This window comes from Leptosomus discolor, chromosome 1 (assembly GCF_034619465.1).
Source record: "Leptosomus discolor isolate bLepDis1 chromosome 1, bLepDis1.hap2, whole genome shotgun sequence".
NCBI classification, from domain to species: domain Eukaryota; kingdom Metazoa; phylum Chordata; class Aves; order Leptosomiformes; family Leptosomidae; genus Leptosomus; species Leptosomus discolor.
The window spans coordinates 178125269-178142736 of record NC_141391.1 but is presented as its reverse complement, the minus strand read 5'-3'; the positions used below and the strand labels follow the sequence as shown (position 1 = coordinate 178142736).

Below are 17468 nucleotides of genomic sequence, written 5' to 3'. Positions count from 1 at the left end.
TAGCTAATGGAAATACATGCCCCAGATTCTTGAGCAAGAATAGCACCTTGGTACACTCTCTTCTCTTCTTCTTGAAGATCTTTTATCTTTTGGGGATGTTTTTGTATGAAATTTCAGTACAATTTGAAAATATGTTGATTGTTGTAAATGGGATGTGTTGACTGAGAAAGCTGAGAGAAGACAAATAAACTGTGGTTCTCTTCCAAGCTTAAACTGAGCAGAGGGCAGCACACCTCCATTTAGTGTCACAGGAGATAAGAAGTATTCTACTGTTTCTTGAGAGTGTGAGTGATGTCCGTTTCTCCTGTCTTTCTCCTTCCTTAGGATAAGGGGTCAGTTAGTGAGTATGTGAGATGGGATGCCTCCCACTTTACTTTAGGCATCCCAAAGGTAGGCCTGTAAATCTGTCACCTTGCAGTGCACTGGCAATTAATGGACAGAAACGTGCACCTGACCTCTCAAAGCCACTTAACCACATAAGATAAGATAAATTACCCTCCTAATGCAAGGAGTGTTGTGTCACCCCTAGTTCTTCCTTACTGAGCTCTAAATCTTCATATTCACTTACCCTCATTAAACTGGTTGACAGTACAATATTATGTGGAAGTAGTAGGTCTGGTTTGTATTCAGCGTTAATCAGTGTTGGATCAGGTGTGACTATGAATACGTATTTTACTGTCCTCTTAAATAGTTACTGTTCTTTCTAGTTCTGGAAGAACCCATCACTTTTGTCTCTTGAAACCTAATATGCGTCCTGTTTGGTCCTGCCTGCACCACAGTCAGCTCACTGTTAAGGTGGCAGGTGCTTGTTTTGCATGCCAGTTGCTCAGAAAAACGTTTTTATGCTGACGATCTGTCTGGCTATCGATTAATAGCTTGTCTTCTGTGCTGCGGTTGAAGAGATAGTGGTGGAGTTCCTCAGATTCTCAGATCTCCCCGAAGCTTCCCTTTCGGGTGGGTCATAGGCCTAGTGACAGCGAAGTGCATGTCAAGACTACAGTTGTTGGTTACCCATTCACAAAGGTGAAAGATAAAAACTTGACAGTACTTTTTGCATATTTCTTAGCAGCATTTCATTGATGTTTTGTCCTGGTTTGGGCTAAATCAGAACTAATTCTGTTTTAGTGCTTTAACTTTTCAGTTAAGTCTCCTCTAACTAACGGCACTTTCTGAAACAGCAGCCTGTTTTTCCAGACAGTGACTGCTCCTAGCAGTGATAAGGCCTGAAGTTTATAGTCAGTACCAAGGAATTGTCTGCAGAGAGGCCCTTGCTTATACTTGTTCTTATGGCAGCCAAGGTCACTGCTAAATCTTGTACTCCATGTTGGGGTGCCAGGAGTGAAAAGGGTCACAAACATGTAAAAGTTCACACCTACAGGGAGGAGCGAACTGGACAGGTGACCCAAACCTGACCAACAGAGTATTCCATCCCATGTACGTCATATTGAGTATAAAGCTGAGAGATCATGAGGGTCTCGCTCTTCTTTGTCTCTTCCTTTCTTCTTCGATGGCTGACATCTGAGGAGGACTCTGTCTGTTCTTCTATCGTCGATCCTGATCCGTGCATTCTTGAATCCAGTGCCTGAGTCCAGCTCCTGTATCCCATCCCTGTCTGCTGCCGAGTCCAGCCTGGGACTGCCCTAGTGCCAGCCCTGCGGTGTGGTGATGACGTATTGTCATCAGGGTGGGGGGAGTTGGGTTCGGTATTGGGTTTGTATATATTTGTACATATTGTATATATTTCATTATTTCCTTATTCTTATTATTATCTTTTCTTTTATTGTTATTGTTCCATTAAAGCTGTTTTAGTTTTCTTTTCCAAACCGTAAAGTCTCTCTCTCTTGTTCTCTTTCCTTTTCCCTTTTGGGAGGGGAGAGAGGTTAGTAGAGAGCGTCTGTCATTCGTTAGTGGCCAGCCCAGCCTCAAACCGTGACACGTTTATCAGAAGCTTTTTCTTGATTCATGAGAAAGCGTGAAGTAGCGTTGTTAAATAACTGTTCTTCTGCTCCAGGGATCAATGGCGCTGTTGGAGTGCTGTCCATTTCCTTTCACAGATTACGGGGAGAATGAGCAATAGTTTCTTCAGATGAAGGTTTCTTGGTTTTTAGGCCAGAAAAGCCTGCCCCTATAGACTTCACAAATATAGGGAACTGTGTCGGAAATGTGCAACGACAAAAAAATATACCTTCAGAATTATCTGTGAACTAAGTGACTTCCTTACTGCAGATGGCTTTCATGAGAGTTCCTTTCTCTCAGAATTTCTTTCACCAGGCCAAACCCAGGAACCTGGTGCAGATATGTGATGAGTAATGATGATTGTTTTCCTGCTGTTAATCAGTTCTTCTTGGCTTGCTTCTTTCCAAGCTGTGAGTTCTGCTGACTGTAGAAAACCAAAGTCTGAGGGTAAGGGAAAAGGCATTGCCAACCTACCTTTCAATAAATCCAGATTCTCTCCCTTAACACAAATTCACCTTTAGCAGCTGGTGCACTTGACTCTAAGGTGGATTCCAGAAGTAAAATACCTAAGTAAGCTAATGCTCACTCTAGATCACCTTCTCACCAACTTGAGACAAGAGCTTAATTTAAAAAGTAAGTTTCAGTTAACCAAGTATAGCCTTGGAGATCTCGAAAATCATGTCTGTAAGACCCCTTGTTTTATTATTTTATTTTTTAAAAAAAGCCAACAAATCAAAGCCAACCCTGTCCTTATTCCTTAAGTTAATTTCTGGATGTGGGGTATTGCCACTGAGGCAAAACCATCTTATCCATTCAGCTACCTGAGGCAGCACCCCCCCCCCCCCCCCCCGCCCAATGACTAGCTGATCTTATTCCTGGAAACAGAGTTATCTTGTACCTAAGTCTCTAGCTTATATGCTTTCACATCAGATCCAGAATTATTGAATTATTACTGCTAAATTGGAAGGATGTTTTCTTGATGTTTCTGGTGGAAGTATATGCATAACAAAACTGAACTATGGAGTTGAAGTGATCTTCATTGTTGTTTTCCTTCTCCAGAGATTAAGATTTCATTTATTGTAGCATTTGAAATCTTCCAACATATCTGGGCTAATTGGTTCTATGTTACACTTGTTCATGTTACTTAAAGTCGTGTTCAGTGTATTGTCAAGAAAAGTGAAGGCATTTGAGGGCCCATTTAAAATTTTGGGGCTGAATAATAAGTAGGTGACAAAGGTAAAAGTTCTCATCTACCCCAATTAATGTTTCAAAATGTCAACAGCCACATCCAGGGTTGTTGACCTTGTTTTGCTTGAGTATTCATAACAATCATATAGGGTCCATTTAAATGAATAAACTGCAGTTTAACTCAGGCCTTTATTATTACTCCTGATCGCATTTGCTGATAGTTCAACACAGAGGCAAACAGCAGATATGTTAAGCAGCTCCATTAATTAGTGCCTCTGAGTATCAGCTAAGGGGGTGAGTATTAGATCGATAGTTTGTATCGAGCTTGATTAATAGTGGTATAGATTTACTATTTTAATAAATGAGGCCTTATATGAATTATTTCAGCAGATGCCACAGTAACTTTCTTTCACTGTTAGGCAATTTTTGGTGATGGTTCACCAGCAAACGATTTACATATGGCTTCCTACAAAAGTTGTTGGATTTCCTTTGACATAAATACTCTCTCAAGGGGCCAGAGCAGCTGCGCTTTTTTTAGAGAAAACAGAAAGCTACAAATGTTTTAAGGTAGCCATCATTCATTCCATATGCTGCGTGTCAGTCCATATGTTCTGTGACATATCACAGCCTTTGTATCTGCTTTACGTGGAGATACACATTTCAGATAACGTTGGCATGTGTTTGTACAAGAAGAACCAAAGCGATTCTTGAGAGTAAGCACACTAAAAGCCAATTCTGTTTCATGTAGCATGTATCATGTGTGCATCTGATCCTATTGCGTAGCTAAAAGCAGTTAAGGAAATTGTACAGCCCATTCCAGGGAAGTGCCAGTGCTGGGAAAGCTTCCTGGACAATAGAAAAATCTACTAAGAGCCGGGGAAGAAGCTGGAAAAGACTCTTCAGCATGTACAAAGGAGAAACTGTAGGTCCGAGTTCTCTGCTGAGTGTTTAGTGCGAGAGGTAGGTCTTAGTCTAGTATACATCTGTCCTGTAGAAGTGGATAATGTTGTTAATCCACATCCCCACAAAATTTGCTTATGCTTCAGTTATTTCTATTACTTCTGAGTTATATAGCAAAATTGTTTTATCCTGTAAACTACATTAACTCTATTCTTAGCTGAACCCAGGATAAACTGGCAGGAAAACATGACTCTGGTTTCAAGGGAGTGAAAGAATTATTTTTAGCTAATGGTTTTTAGCCCATTGTCTTTTCACTCCACGGTCTTGGTCTGTTATAGTTCAAGCTGGTCTCTGAAGTCAGCTTGGTATGGATGTATCCATGTTGCAGTGCAGATGCCAGGGACTGCTGTGTAATGACAGGGGAGGGGAACAGTCTGTGAAATTTGTTTCAGGAACATTAATTAAACCAGGTCTGAATTATGCTTCAAGAGAATGCTTAACTTGGAGTTTGAGGTTAAACAAGAGGAGGAGAGTGGCATCAGCAGAGCTTGCTGAAGGCTTCTTAGCAGCTTTTAAGTGTGGGAAAGGGAGCTGAGACGTGCAAATATGGCTTCAGGAATCTGTGTGTTGGTGGGGCAGGGGGAAGTCTTTGTCTAGCTTCACAACCTTTGCCATTCTGTGGGGGCCCTATCCTCTCCTACCTAGCATACACCTGTTCCCTGTGCCTTCCTCTCATCTACAGACCCCTTTTTCGTCCCCTCAGCTGCCTGGTCAGCCCTTTTCCCACCTCCCTCACCTGTCCTCTTACAATAAGCAGCTTTTTTTCTTCCTTACCCTTATCCCAGAACCTCATTACTTTTCTTTCTGAGGGTCCGGCAGGACTAGTATGGAGAGCAAAAGATCCTGCTGCTACCTTGGTCAAGGTAGCAGCAACAAGCCACCCTGAGAGGCTGGAGGTTCTGCTCTAAACACTGTGTCCTTTCCCAACATCAACAAAGGATATATGAATCAAAGGCAAGAACCAGCTTTTCTAGCTAGAAAGGACAATGCTGATGCCTCATCAACATAAACAAAATAGTCTGCCACCTTAGGCTACTGACTGCTTTGCCTGCTGTTTTGACCTGACTGCACTATTGCTTCTCAGAAATTACCCTGCTTTCTGGGCTCGTCTGACTTCAGCTGGCCAGGATTGTTGTCTAGAGGAGGTCTGGTCTTTGTCAGTGTATGCTCTGTCCACTTGGCAAAACATACTGCCAGAGGGAAATTCTGAATTCAAAGTTCAAAACTTTCAAGTTTTTTGGTCTTCATTTGGTGATTTTTATAAAGCAGTTTTTTAAACTGTAGACTAAGATCCCTTCGCTTGACAAAATATAACAGAAATCTTGGGAATCAATGTTGTGTTAGTTTAGCTCCTTCCTATTTATCTAGAAGTGTGTTTTCCTCTACCTAGAAATCAAGCAATAAATGACAGAAGGACCGTGTTATGACTAAGGCACTGCACTAAGGGACTGGAAAAAACTGGGATGCTCTTTCTGCTATAGACTTCCTAGGTGATCTTGGTAAAATCACTTAAACTGCTTGTGTCTGTTTTCTCTCTGTAAAATGGAGATAAGAGAATAGGTGAGGGCTTATGAGAATTTCACAGAGTCTTTTATTATAAATATATTTATAGGGAATTGCTTTTACAGAAATAATATCCCATTCTGTAGATATTCTGGCAAACAAAATTCAGATTGTATGTGTATTTTCAAAATCAGTTTTCTGTGCTTCCCATATGAAGTTTCTAGCTTTTAAATGCATATTTCACCTGGCTGACTGATATGCAGATTAAAAACATTAGAACAGGAAAAAAGAAAGCTATGAAAAAATATTGTGCATGATAATAAATGAATTTTGAATTTGCTCAAACATGCTCACATAGATACCATTGACTGTTGAAAACTTAAGGAACAGAAGAGCTGTTTCATTCTAGTTTTCCCAACAAAATCGTCAAGTAAGAAAAATAAATAACACTTTTAATAGTTGAGTCATCTGAAATTGACATGTATTAGCCCCTGAAATAAGTTCAAATTTCTTTTGTTAATTTAAGCGTGTGAATGACGTAATTCTAAAAAATGAGGGTTTCATGATGAGGAAAACCATGATGTGCCTAACTTACTACATAGTCTTAATTTTCATCGGTAAGATTACTCCTTTTCATCTTGCACTATTTCTTGAATTTTTTTTTTTTTTTTTTTTTTTCATATGAGGATGAAAGGAATGATACTGAACTCCAGTTTGGAGAAGTTTTTATTACGTTTTTACAAACACAGGGGATTTTAAGTTTGGGGATATTTTTCTGTTTTCAACGAAAGTGATTAATTGAAATTAATATTAGCCTTTGCTTATGTGGCAACTCTAAAACTGTGCAAGATAATTTAAGCCATACTCTGATACTCTGATAATTACATTGAATTCAAACTCTTCTTTGTAGAATGCTTCAAACACTCTTGTGTGGAGTTGAATGTCACTTGAAGAGTCCTCAAATTTTTTGCATGTAAGAAAACATAATAATAAGCAGGTTTCACTTAAAACTATCATACTCTGAATCCTTTGATGTTGGAGAGATCGAATGCTGATTAAATTTAGTACTTAAAATGAGCTTGTAAGCCAAATGTTGTTGTTGTTGTATTTATCAAAGAGCAGATGTGCATTCCTGTCCTGTTTACATGGAAGTCCGTAACTGGTACAAATGATAATGGTTCCATTAACTCACTTTGGACGTCTTAGAAAAGCAGAGTCCTTACCTGATCCTAAGTCAGCCCAGCCCTGGGAGTGGAAGTTGGGGTAGATCTTTCTTTGATACTGGAGATTACAGGGCCTTTTCTACAGGTTGCCTATTAGTTTTCTATGAAAAAACATTCTTTTTCCAGCTTCCCTTGTTGAACATTGGTGCTATTCATCATAAGTTTTTAATCTTTGATGTCCCAGTCTTGCAGGAGTTGAAGGTGAAATCTGTGACTGCAAGAGTTAAGTTTCCCAGTTGCATGAGTCGCCTTGCTCAAAGCTTTTTTTACTTGTCGGGGTTCAACATACCTGTTTTTACTCAGCTGCCAAAGAACTGCTGTTAAAGCACTGTGGGAAACAATATCCTGAATGCATCGGTAGGGACACCAGTCCTTGGTAGAAATTAATACGATTAGAAAAAGCCAAACACACTAAAATATGAATTTTTGTTGGCACGAAGTTTTTCTGTGAATTGTTCTAATCCGCACACTTAACTTTAGAGGTAAAAGAAAGACTCAATGAATAAGAATCCTAACTTAATTTGAACTGTCCGTTTATGGGTTAATGAATATAGTCTGATTATTCCTATATTGCATATGTACAGAAACAGAACTGAAGTTAAACTGAGTTGCACGTCTATGTTCCGAAGAGCTGCGTTTTCCCCTATCAAAATTACCCAGTCAAAAAGCCAGTCATGTTTTACATTATTTCGTAAGAAACAGACGATACAGGGTGAGTTTTAAACCAGCAGCAAGTAAATCACCTCATTTCCATTGTTTCAACAATGCAGACCAGTTTGCTGCCAGCTTGGATTTTCTAATTTTGATTTAAACACATGACTTATAATGACTTTGTTGTTGGGTGGTGGGACTAAGGGATTTATGGTGCACTTGTATGTGGGACTCTCATCACTGTACAGCAACCCTGTCGTTTTTGTGACAGAGTCTGTTTGACTGGTGCTGGATTTATGATAGAAATAATTCAGAACAGAGTAATAATTTTCCCTTGGCAATTACACTACCATTTGGTACTTTGTCCCTAAGGGGAAAATGAATGTGCTGGGATCTGTCCATAAGTTCAGCGGCTCAGTGTAAAGAACAAATCAAGGTCAGAATGCAGCTGAATACACACTGTTGTTTCATAATATAATCTAGATCTCCTGCTTTTATCTGACTCATTAAAAGCTCATGTAATTTAAAGATTATTTTTGATTGTGATGAGATTTTTAGTGGGAATTCTTTGTGAGGGATATTTCATTACCAAGTTCAGTACTTTCTTTTTCTGTTCATTGCCTCTTTTCTCTGTAGCAATGGCCACCCTAGCGATTTCTTCAGTGTAAGCAAGATAGTACCTTGCTAAGGGTTGGTGCTTATGATATTATATGATGTCATAAGCCACTAAATATATAAAAATATATATATAACTTTTGAAAGGTGGTCTTCTACCTCTGCCCTTGTCATAAAAATGGTATATCACCTTTTCACCACAGTTCATCAGCAGCCTCTTTAGGCATGAAAAACCTGCTGGGCCAGGATTTGTCTAGAGGTGATTTGTCTAATAACTAAAATAGATCTCTTTGCTAGTCTGTGTTCCTGTTCTCCACTTCAGTTCAGCAGGCAACTGTGAAGTTAGGAACTAGGATGATAAGACACACCTCATGCGGTGCCATGTTTCTAACATGTTAAAGTTCTCATGTGTAACAGTGGCTACAGAATGATTGACATGCTTATAAACTGATGGGTAAGGACAATTATATAAAAAATGATAAAATAAAGAAGCGTCTCAAATGTGATCTTTTTGGTTAAATTTTGCTTGTGTTTTTTTAATTACTTAGTATGGAAAAGGCTATCTTAGGGATTGCTTGTAGAGGCTTTTTTTAAGTCTGGGCTCCTTTCTATGTGACCAGTAATCTCCATCAAAACCATCTAATCTAGAACACAATAAAGAAGGACCCCTAATTTTTGTAGTTTATACTGAAGCTACACAAACAACAGTTCATGGAAATGGATCTGTTGGTACTCTTCTGTGAGTATTTACAGGGCAAAAGACCGGAGTTATAATACTCTTATTGTCATGCCTCTGAGGAGTACTGAAATGCTAGTGCTGCTAGGATATCCATCGCTAGAGGCCTATATAAACAAAACTAGACAAATTTCTGTCAGGAATAGCATTGCTATAGATCTGCCTTGGGTAGGGGAGAGACTAGGTGAGTTCTTAAGGTCGCTTCCAGTCTTTTCATTCCAGATGCTATAGGTGAAGTTTTGTAAACTTTAACCTGCACTTGAGAAATGCTTAACCTGAACATCACTATGCATTCAGCCACTGTTTATGAATCAAGAATTTTTGATTTGACTATTTTATCTGTTAAGTCTTGCCGAGACTATCCCAGATTCCTCTGCAGAATTTTTTTTTGTTGTTGTAGATACATGCTTGCTAGGATTCTCAGGTGGCTATTGGAGACGTACCTGGAGAAACAGTGTGACTGTTTCAGACCAGATATAAGATTGGACAACACAGTATTTTGGGGTTTTTTATATTTGTTACCTGGTTTCAGTATAGCCCATAATCGTTATTCCCCGAGTGACAGACAATATTTCAATTTTCCTCTGAGATGGTTAAGCTGGGAAAGAACCTTGTCTCTTAGCCTTAGCTCTCATGCATTTGGACTTTGGCAGGCAATATCTGATAGTACTTTTACTGGACTATAAGGATAGCAATATGATTGATGGCTAAAAAGACACAAGAAAAATAGGGATTTCTGTCACTGACCTTCCAGTGACATTGCTGGAAGAGTGATAAATCAAGCTGCCTGTGTAGACTATGTACTTAACTTATGTTATACTCTGTAGTGCCTTTGAGTAAATATTTCCAGACAGTTATGTGACAGGGAAATTATTTTACATTCTTCTCTTTTATGGGAAGGTCACTACTGTTAATTTTCTTATTATTGTAATGATAATCATTAAACATTTCTGTTTAACATTCTTATGTCTCTGTGTTTTTCCATCAGTTCACAGAGATACTCAGAACAGACTTATTCTGAGTTCTGCCTTCTTTCTTCAACTTGGTTATTATCCTGCTCGTTAAATGACGCAAGTGATTCAATTAGCGGTTGTCAGCCAGCTGGTAGTATATGTTTGTCACAAGTCCTGTAGCACTTATGAATCTTTCACCATTCCGTCCTACTTTGCTGGATGCAAATTTTTGCTTTTGCTGACCGGATCCTGTGTAACCATCTTTGAACCTAGTTCTTCCAGGCTAACGAAGGAGAATCCTAGAAGCATGCCAGGACCCCTTAGCTGGTGAGTGAGTTTGCCACTGTTCAAGTCAGCCAGTACATCTTGCTGGATGCAGTATTCCATACAAAAGAGGAGTCTTGAAATCACTCTTAGCGCTGGATAAGCTTTTAGTGTAAAGTAAAAGAATATGATTGCACTAAAATACAAAGCTTAAGAAATCAACTACTGTGTTTTGTGAAGATGCAGAATACTAGAGCATAGCTCAGCGCACAGTAATGCTGCTTTGGCTAGTTTCTGTCTTCTGCTGACCTGGTTGTCATGATAGTCATGCTACCTCCCAGGACAATTCATACAGGTCCTAGAGCTGTGATCTGGATTTTAGGGCTTTATGGTTCATGGTTTATCTCTTTTATGGTTTAGGGAGAGAGCTTCTCCTTATATCTTATTTTCTCAACTATGAATGTCAAAAATGATCAATCTTAGTATTTGGCCTTACCCTCACCAATCTCTTTCCTTTTTTGTGAGTAAAAATATTCTGCAAGCTTTTTAAGCTGTAGTATACATTTAATGATTTATAACACATACATTATATACCACATTTTACACAAAAAGGTAAAACAATAAATGCACTTATCTTGACAGAAAATTCTTAGTGTCTGAGGGTGAAAGAATAGGGCTATCATGGTTTTCTCTAGGTGTCTGTGCAATAAAATAGTGTAGAATATAAAGAACATTCTGCTAAGGCAAAGTTCCTGAAGCACTTATGTTTTCTCCAGGGACACGTTCCTATCCTAACTGCCACAATAAGAGGATTTTAGATATGTCTCTGCTCAAGTTCCCTCTGACATCCAGCCAGCACATCTGCCCAACATGTACTGACAGAGTATAACATTGATCATAGCAGCCATAACCACTTTCCTGTAAAATCATGATCTGAGGTGAAAAATTTGTTTTCATTTATATAAAAATGTCATCCACGAGGACCTCCCCTCATCCCTGTCCCTGCTTTTGGGACTGATTCTGTTGATGTGGGAGGTTGATTTTGATGATACTGTGCATAAACTCTTTAAGGCTCCTACCCAGAAAGAGAAGGAAGTTCAGTAGTAAACCAGAAAAACTGAGACTTTTCCACAATCTGGTTTTGTGAGAAGGAATATACCCTTGGGGAAACAACAGGAGAAATGGGGACAGGGGAAGAGGCAGACAGAATTGAATGGGCTGATAAATTTGCAAGTTAGAAGCAGTGAGTGGTAAGAGTAACAGTTTCTGTTGTGAATATGATGAGTATCATCAGCTAAGAATCAGGATTTTGAAACTGATTAGGAAGGCCAAGCATTCAGGAATAAGAGAGATCTGTTGAGTTCACTACTTAAAAGTCTTTATGGAGAAGTTAAGCTTAAAAAAATGAATAATCTGGGTTTTTTGCGGTGATGGTTTCCCTTTTGCGCTTAGCATAGAGAGAAGCAAAATTTAATTTTGGAAGCATGATCCTAAATGTCCATTAGTGCAGCTATAATAAACATTCATCTGTTTATTCCTTAAGCAGCATGTTTCCTAGAGCTATTCCTCTCATTCCTTACTCCACACTTTCTCATGTCAATCAAATTATCAGTAACAATAATCACAAATCCCATTAGGAACTAATTATATATATGCAACTTCAAGCTAGTTTACCTCTTTACTAACATAATCTCCAAGATTTTTAGCTGTAGTCAATCCAGCTTGCTGCTGGCTCTGTTAATTATGGTTACATGTCTTTACAAAGTCTTAAGACCTAGAACTCGTCTTAATGATATTCTACTGCTTCAGAAATAGGAAAGACCTATAAAATGGAGTAACTTTCTCTGTCTTCAGATCATTGAACTCTGTCCCCTACCCACTCCAAGAGCTCCACCATTCTCATTTTATATTTGCTCAGTTCCTGAGTGACACAGCGAGCTCCCCAGGTGATTTTGTTTTTCTTGCTTGAGTATGTACTGTAACTGCAGTTGAGAATGGAACCTTGCTGACAAAATATGGACAAAGATGACATGAAGAAGACTGGCGAGTGGGTCATCAGAAGGACATGGGATAGATACCTTTGAAAGCTGTTATGTGAACTCATTTCTTTCCCAAGAACGTGAAGGAAACAAGGTGTAATTCTTCCAGTGGAGACTGTGAAAAACAATGGCTTGCATGGATGTGGCGCACCTTGCAAGGAACTATGGTTTTGGACCGTACTGAAAAGAACAATCTATTTCAAATATTTCAGCAAAGTAGTTTTTATATGCTGTTAGAACTGAGATAAAAAATTATGTATGTATTGGTTCATTTCCATAGTAATCTGTGTAATTTTCTTTGTTTGTTATTTGCATGCATCTCTTCCCCAGACAGTGATGGGAATTAAGGGGAACATTTGCAGCCAACAAGGATGACAAATACTCTGTGAAGATATATCATACTGTAGTCTATGTTAAATTGAAGCTTGTGGAATCCAACTTGCTGACTTTTAAGTGTTTAATGAAAACAGAATCATTATCTCCTCTCTAGGCAGGTAGAGGACTCCTTTGGGATTTAAACACATGCATCAGGAGAAAAATAGGCCTGTGTGTTTCTGGAAAGTTCACACCCACAGGGTTACACTTTTTTTCTGCAGTTTGGATAGTTAAGAAAAAAATGCTGTTCTGAAAAATACAATGAGAGCTGTAGTCAGTTTTAAAAGGCAGCTTTCAAATGCTTGTTTCTGTGTTGCACTTTACTTGTGAAGCTATTAATTTAAAAAGCCTTCCTGAACCCCACCTAAACTCTTTCCCTTGCAGGGAAAGGTCTTTTATGCGTGTGAAAGAATGGGACAAAATTCTAGCTGATTGATTTATAAACACCTGAAAAAACACATAGTTTGTGTGAAAAGTGCTGGAACATCCTTAACCAAAGTGATGTCACTGGATGCCACTTCAGTTTAATAAAATAATTCATTCCAAAGTGGCTTAAGGTACATAGAAGACAAGGCAGCTCTAAAGGAGAGCGAAAAGAGTGGGGAGAATAACTGAAACTAAAGATGCTTTTTCACTACTAGTTCTTCCCAGTTGCCCATGGCCAGCAGGAATGTTCTCTGAAGCAAAATGCCTTGGGTTGTTGATTTTATGCAGACATGTTTCTATCTTAGAAATGAGCAAAGGTACACCATCGTTTTGGGTTTTTTTGCTTAAAGTCAGTTACTCCATTGTTCATATCTTTTATAGCCACAGGAATCCATGTAAAGTAGGGGTAGCTTGTCTGGTTTTCCTTCGTATGTGTTCATGCCTTCCTTCATCCAGTAACTATGCTTGCACATGCAGTGGGAGAGACTGTGAGTTGCTGGTTTTTATAAGGTTGACTTTTATGTCATTATAGTGATGAGTTTGTCATGTTTTTCTGCCTTTTAATTTCATTTGGAAGAAAAGAAGAATTTTTGCCTCATCATGTATCTTCTGCAAAAGCAATTTAATACTAACTTCTTTTATTGTGCAGAGCTGGTTATTTGCCTCAGAATATTCCTTTGGAGATTATCAGATACCTTTCAGAGGAGAAGGATTTTCTGCCGTGGCATGCTGCCAGCCGAGCTCTTTATCCTCTAGATAAGTTGCTGGACCGCACAGAAAATTACAATATCTTCAATGTAAGAGATACAGTCTTCCTGTCTTTCTTCCTCTCTTCCTCTCGCTCTCCTTCCCCTTCCTCCCTTCCTCCCCAGAACTATTCCCCAGTCACATACTGTAAATGACCTAGGGATATTAGCTTTCTTCCTAATTATTCTTTATTTAAACATAGCAATTGTCAAGCTTTGGCTCATTTGCATTTGAACAGTGATAACTGTTGTTTGAGGCATATATGATTAGTAGAAGGAAAGGTAATTATCTCCCCTATAAAATATTATGACAAATGAAGTATTTCACTTAAAAGAGCCAAAGCAATCTATTTCCAGATTTTCTCTTCTGAGGAGCCCCGCGGCGATATTTAGATTGATGCCCAAGCTCCGCAAGGACACCAAATGCAGGCACAACTGAACAGGACACATGCAACTGAAGTAAAGATTTGTAGTCGTTATTTCATCCAAAAAGCCATGGTGAATTCAATACAGTTACCTTAATTAACAAGGATTAGATCACCATTCTATCAAAAGACCATTCATAATTGGGTCCAAAGGGACAGCAGTTACACCTAGCAGTAGATAATTAAGACAGACATGACAAACATTTTAACATTTTACCTGAAATTAAAAAAAAATTAAAAAATTGTAGCTACACCGAAGCGTGTTTTATGAAGTACACAGGATCTGATTGCAGCCAGTGACAATGATGAACTCTTGGGTTTTTTTTTATTCACTGTGAATTTTATGTAGTCTACATATTTTCAGTGGCCAACATACTGTAATTTTATGTAATTTTGTAAAGCCTTCAAATGAAGGAATGCTCTAAAGCCTGAAATGCTTAAAGGTGCTTTTTTCTTCTTAAACATATTTCATAGAATAACAGAATCGTTCAGGTTGGAAAATTTGCTTGTGTTTCTGTGTTCACAGACACACATGCTCAGAGAGCAGGAGGCTAGAGGTGGCTGGATGTATGTGTGAAGTACATACATACATAGATAGGTATATATACATACATACACAGAGCTACCTGCTGCCATGGAAAAATATTTTTGTGGAACATATATTACAGATTAATAAAGACACATTGAAATTCTTTTGAACCTACAGTGTAGGCCAACATGCAAACCAGAGCCATAATATAAAATGATGTTGAAATCATTTGCATGTTTAGTCTGTTGTTAACTGCACAGAAGAATTCTTATGAGTCTGCCATTGCTATTTCACTTTTAAACATGGCTGTGTAAAGAAAACAATTTTAATAAATAAAACCAGTAAAATTCATGATTGGATTGTGTTTTGTCACTACTGATGAGAGCTTTGAAAGAAGAGGTGATAGCAGAGGAAATAAAAAGTCTTTTTAGTCACAATAACATATCTGCTAGAGAAAGCGGCACTATGAATCTCCATTGTATACACATGCCCATGCATCTGCAATAATAAAATAGACACTCTCCTATACGGTTCTTTATGTCTCAGTTCTCTTTTTCAAATTGATGAATTCCACTGGCAAAAGATTATGCTGAATACAGTGACAGTGTTTTTCTTCACAACTGGTCCGAATATATAAATATGCCACCTGTGTAAAAAGTAGAAGTAACTAAAGTAGATCTTGATCTTGTTTTGTTCTTTAAGCACACCAAGAACCTGAACTTGAAGCATAGTGTCATTAAGTGTACAAAGCTTATTTGCAGCCACATTGTTCTGTATTCTGAAGTCAATTGACTATACTTACATAACATTTTTGCCGTGGCTATGGATATTAAAATAATATTCTTTAAAAAGTGAACATGTACAGTGTAGTCAAGATTGGCCATAGAGTAGAAATTAAGCTGTTGATGCTCTAGCAACTTTTCAGCCATGTATTATGAGTTCAAAATAGCACTAAGAAACTTAGGCATCTGATCAAATAGCTGTTCTACAGGTTACTTCTCACTATAGCAGTGAAGGAGGATTATAGGTTGACATGTTGCTTTGCTAAATGCAAATCAAAACCTTGGGAAAGTCAGACATTATTTGATGATAAAAAGAGACAAAACCTCAATGATCAGTAGTATTTCAATTTCAAATAAAAAATAAATGTTAACATTAAATATATTTTTCTTTTCCCCCTCAGGAGTATATTTTAAGACAAGTTGCATCAATGTATCTCAAGCTTGGATGGCCAATGAATAATTTAAACAAATCGCTTGTTCAAGCATCATACCAACATGAGTACTGTTATATTTATTTTTTTATTGCTCGTTTGTGGAATATAGTTGTAGTAATGCACTCCTAAAATTTGGTGTCATCTTCAGCATGTCATAGTTCCTTAGCTTTGTTGGCCTTCTGTTTTGCCTTTCTGGGTTAGAGGGAGAGCTGCAAGATGCTGTGAGATTAATTCCTTTCCTGAGTTTAGAGAGCATGATTTCCTAAACCTTAATTTAATATCCTGCACTGGATGTTTAAGAACTTGGACTTATGTGACCACAGAGGTCAGGAAGAGTGAATAGGTGTAAATGGGGGCTGGTTTTGGTCCATGACCTTTGTTTAGTTGTTGCATCAGCTGAAGGCATTAGATTGACACTGAGATTTGTATAGCTGGATTATCGTTCATATGTTGCCTAACTATCAGTTGCTGCCACTGTTAAAAGAAATAGATTTTTTGTAAACGTTCAAGCATGTTCATTAATGCAGCCTTATTGCTTTCTTTAATTTGGACAGAGAGTTGCGTCGGGAAGTGATCATGTTGGCCTGCAGCTTTGGTAACAAACACTGTCACCAGCAGGCTGCAACCTTAATCTCGGATTGGATTTCTAGCAATAGGAACCGGTAAGTGGAGCTGAAATGTGTATTTCCAGTTTCTCCTACTTGGAGGCAGTACAGCTGGCATGGTCTTCCTCTCCTGCCCACCCCCATCCACAGTGCCCTATTCTGCAGAGTGGTATGGGAGGAAGCAGAGGTCGCTGGCTGTTGTTTAAAAATGTCTGTGGGCCTTCAGAAGTAATTACTTGACTTTGCATGTGTGAGTGGGTGGAGGGGACACCTGTGTAGCCTCTGCCCACTCCTGATAAATTACTGTCAGATAATTATATGCTAGAAGGCAAGAAGATGGGTTTTAAGGAGGAGTGTAAAGGAAGAAAGATGAGTGAACACCTCATTGGCAGACAAACATGGAGCTTCTGTTGGGGCAAGAGAGCAGAAAGTGCTAAGTGATTAAAGAAGTGAGAGAAGTTAGAGGCAAAAGGATTGAGAAGTAACAAAGGAGACGAAACATTGTATTTGAGGGAAATGTTGTAAAGTACTTAGGGTGAAGACTTGGAAATTAATGTGATTAAGGAATACATGGAAAAGCTCATGTACGATTTCAGAGTGAGGATAATACGATAGCTGATGTATTGAGCATTAGCAGCACTGTAGTGGTTTGACAGCAAATGTGATAAGTTAGGCTGTCCAAACACAGGTTTATTCAGCTGAGGCAAGGGAACATGGTCTGTGGATGGTTTATCGTTTAAAGTCAAGCATCTGAGAAATGTTAAATTACTGAAAATACAAATATGTAGTAGTGATCTATAGATAATGAAATAAGTACAGAGTATAGGTTAAGACCATGACTTCTTGAGAAAGAATGATGGATTTTCTGATTATGTGGAATGTGGGTGTAGAAGTATTTGCATAAGTACATCACGTGATATTTTGGTTTAAAGCAAAATATTTCATTTTCAACTAAAAAAGAAAAAGAGGAGAGAAAAAGTATTATAAATTTTTAGTCCCAAAATTGTATTAGCTTTGCAGAAGGATCAGATCTCCATAGAAATGTAGGCATGTAGGAT

The 17468-nt window shown here is 38.4% G+C and overlaps 1 protein-coding gene across 1 annotated transcript in view; it reads left to right on the top strand.

The window, feature by feature from the left end:
* The window catches only part of TRHDE (thyrotropin releasing hormone degrading enzyme), a 215340-nt gene that overhangs the window by 177876 nt on the left and 19996 nt on the right, over positions 1 to 17468 (top strand). Inside the window, exons 13-15 of the mRNA XM_086471708.1 lie at positions 13539 to 13686; positions 15773 to 15870; positions 16360 to 16467. Of these exons, the coding sequence (XP_086327834.1) occupies positions 13539 to 13686; positions 15773 to 15870; positions 16360 to 16467 (354 nt within the window). The remainder of the gene's footprint in view (positions 1 to 13538; positions 13687 to 15772; positions 15871 to 16359; positions 16468 to 17468) is intronic.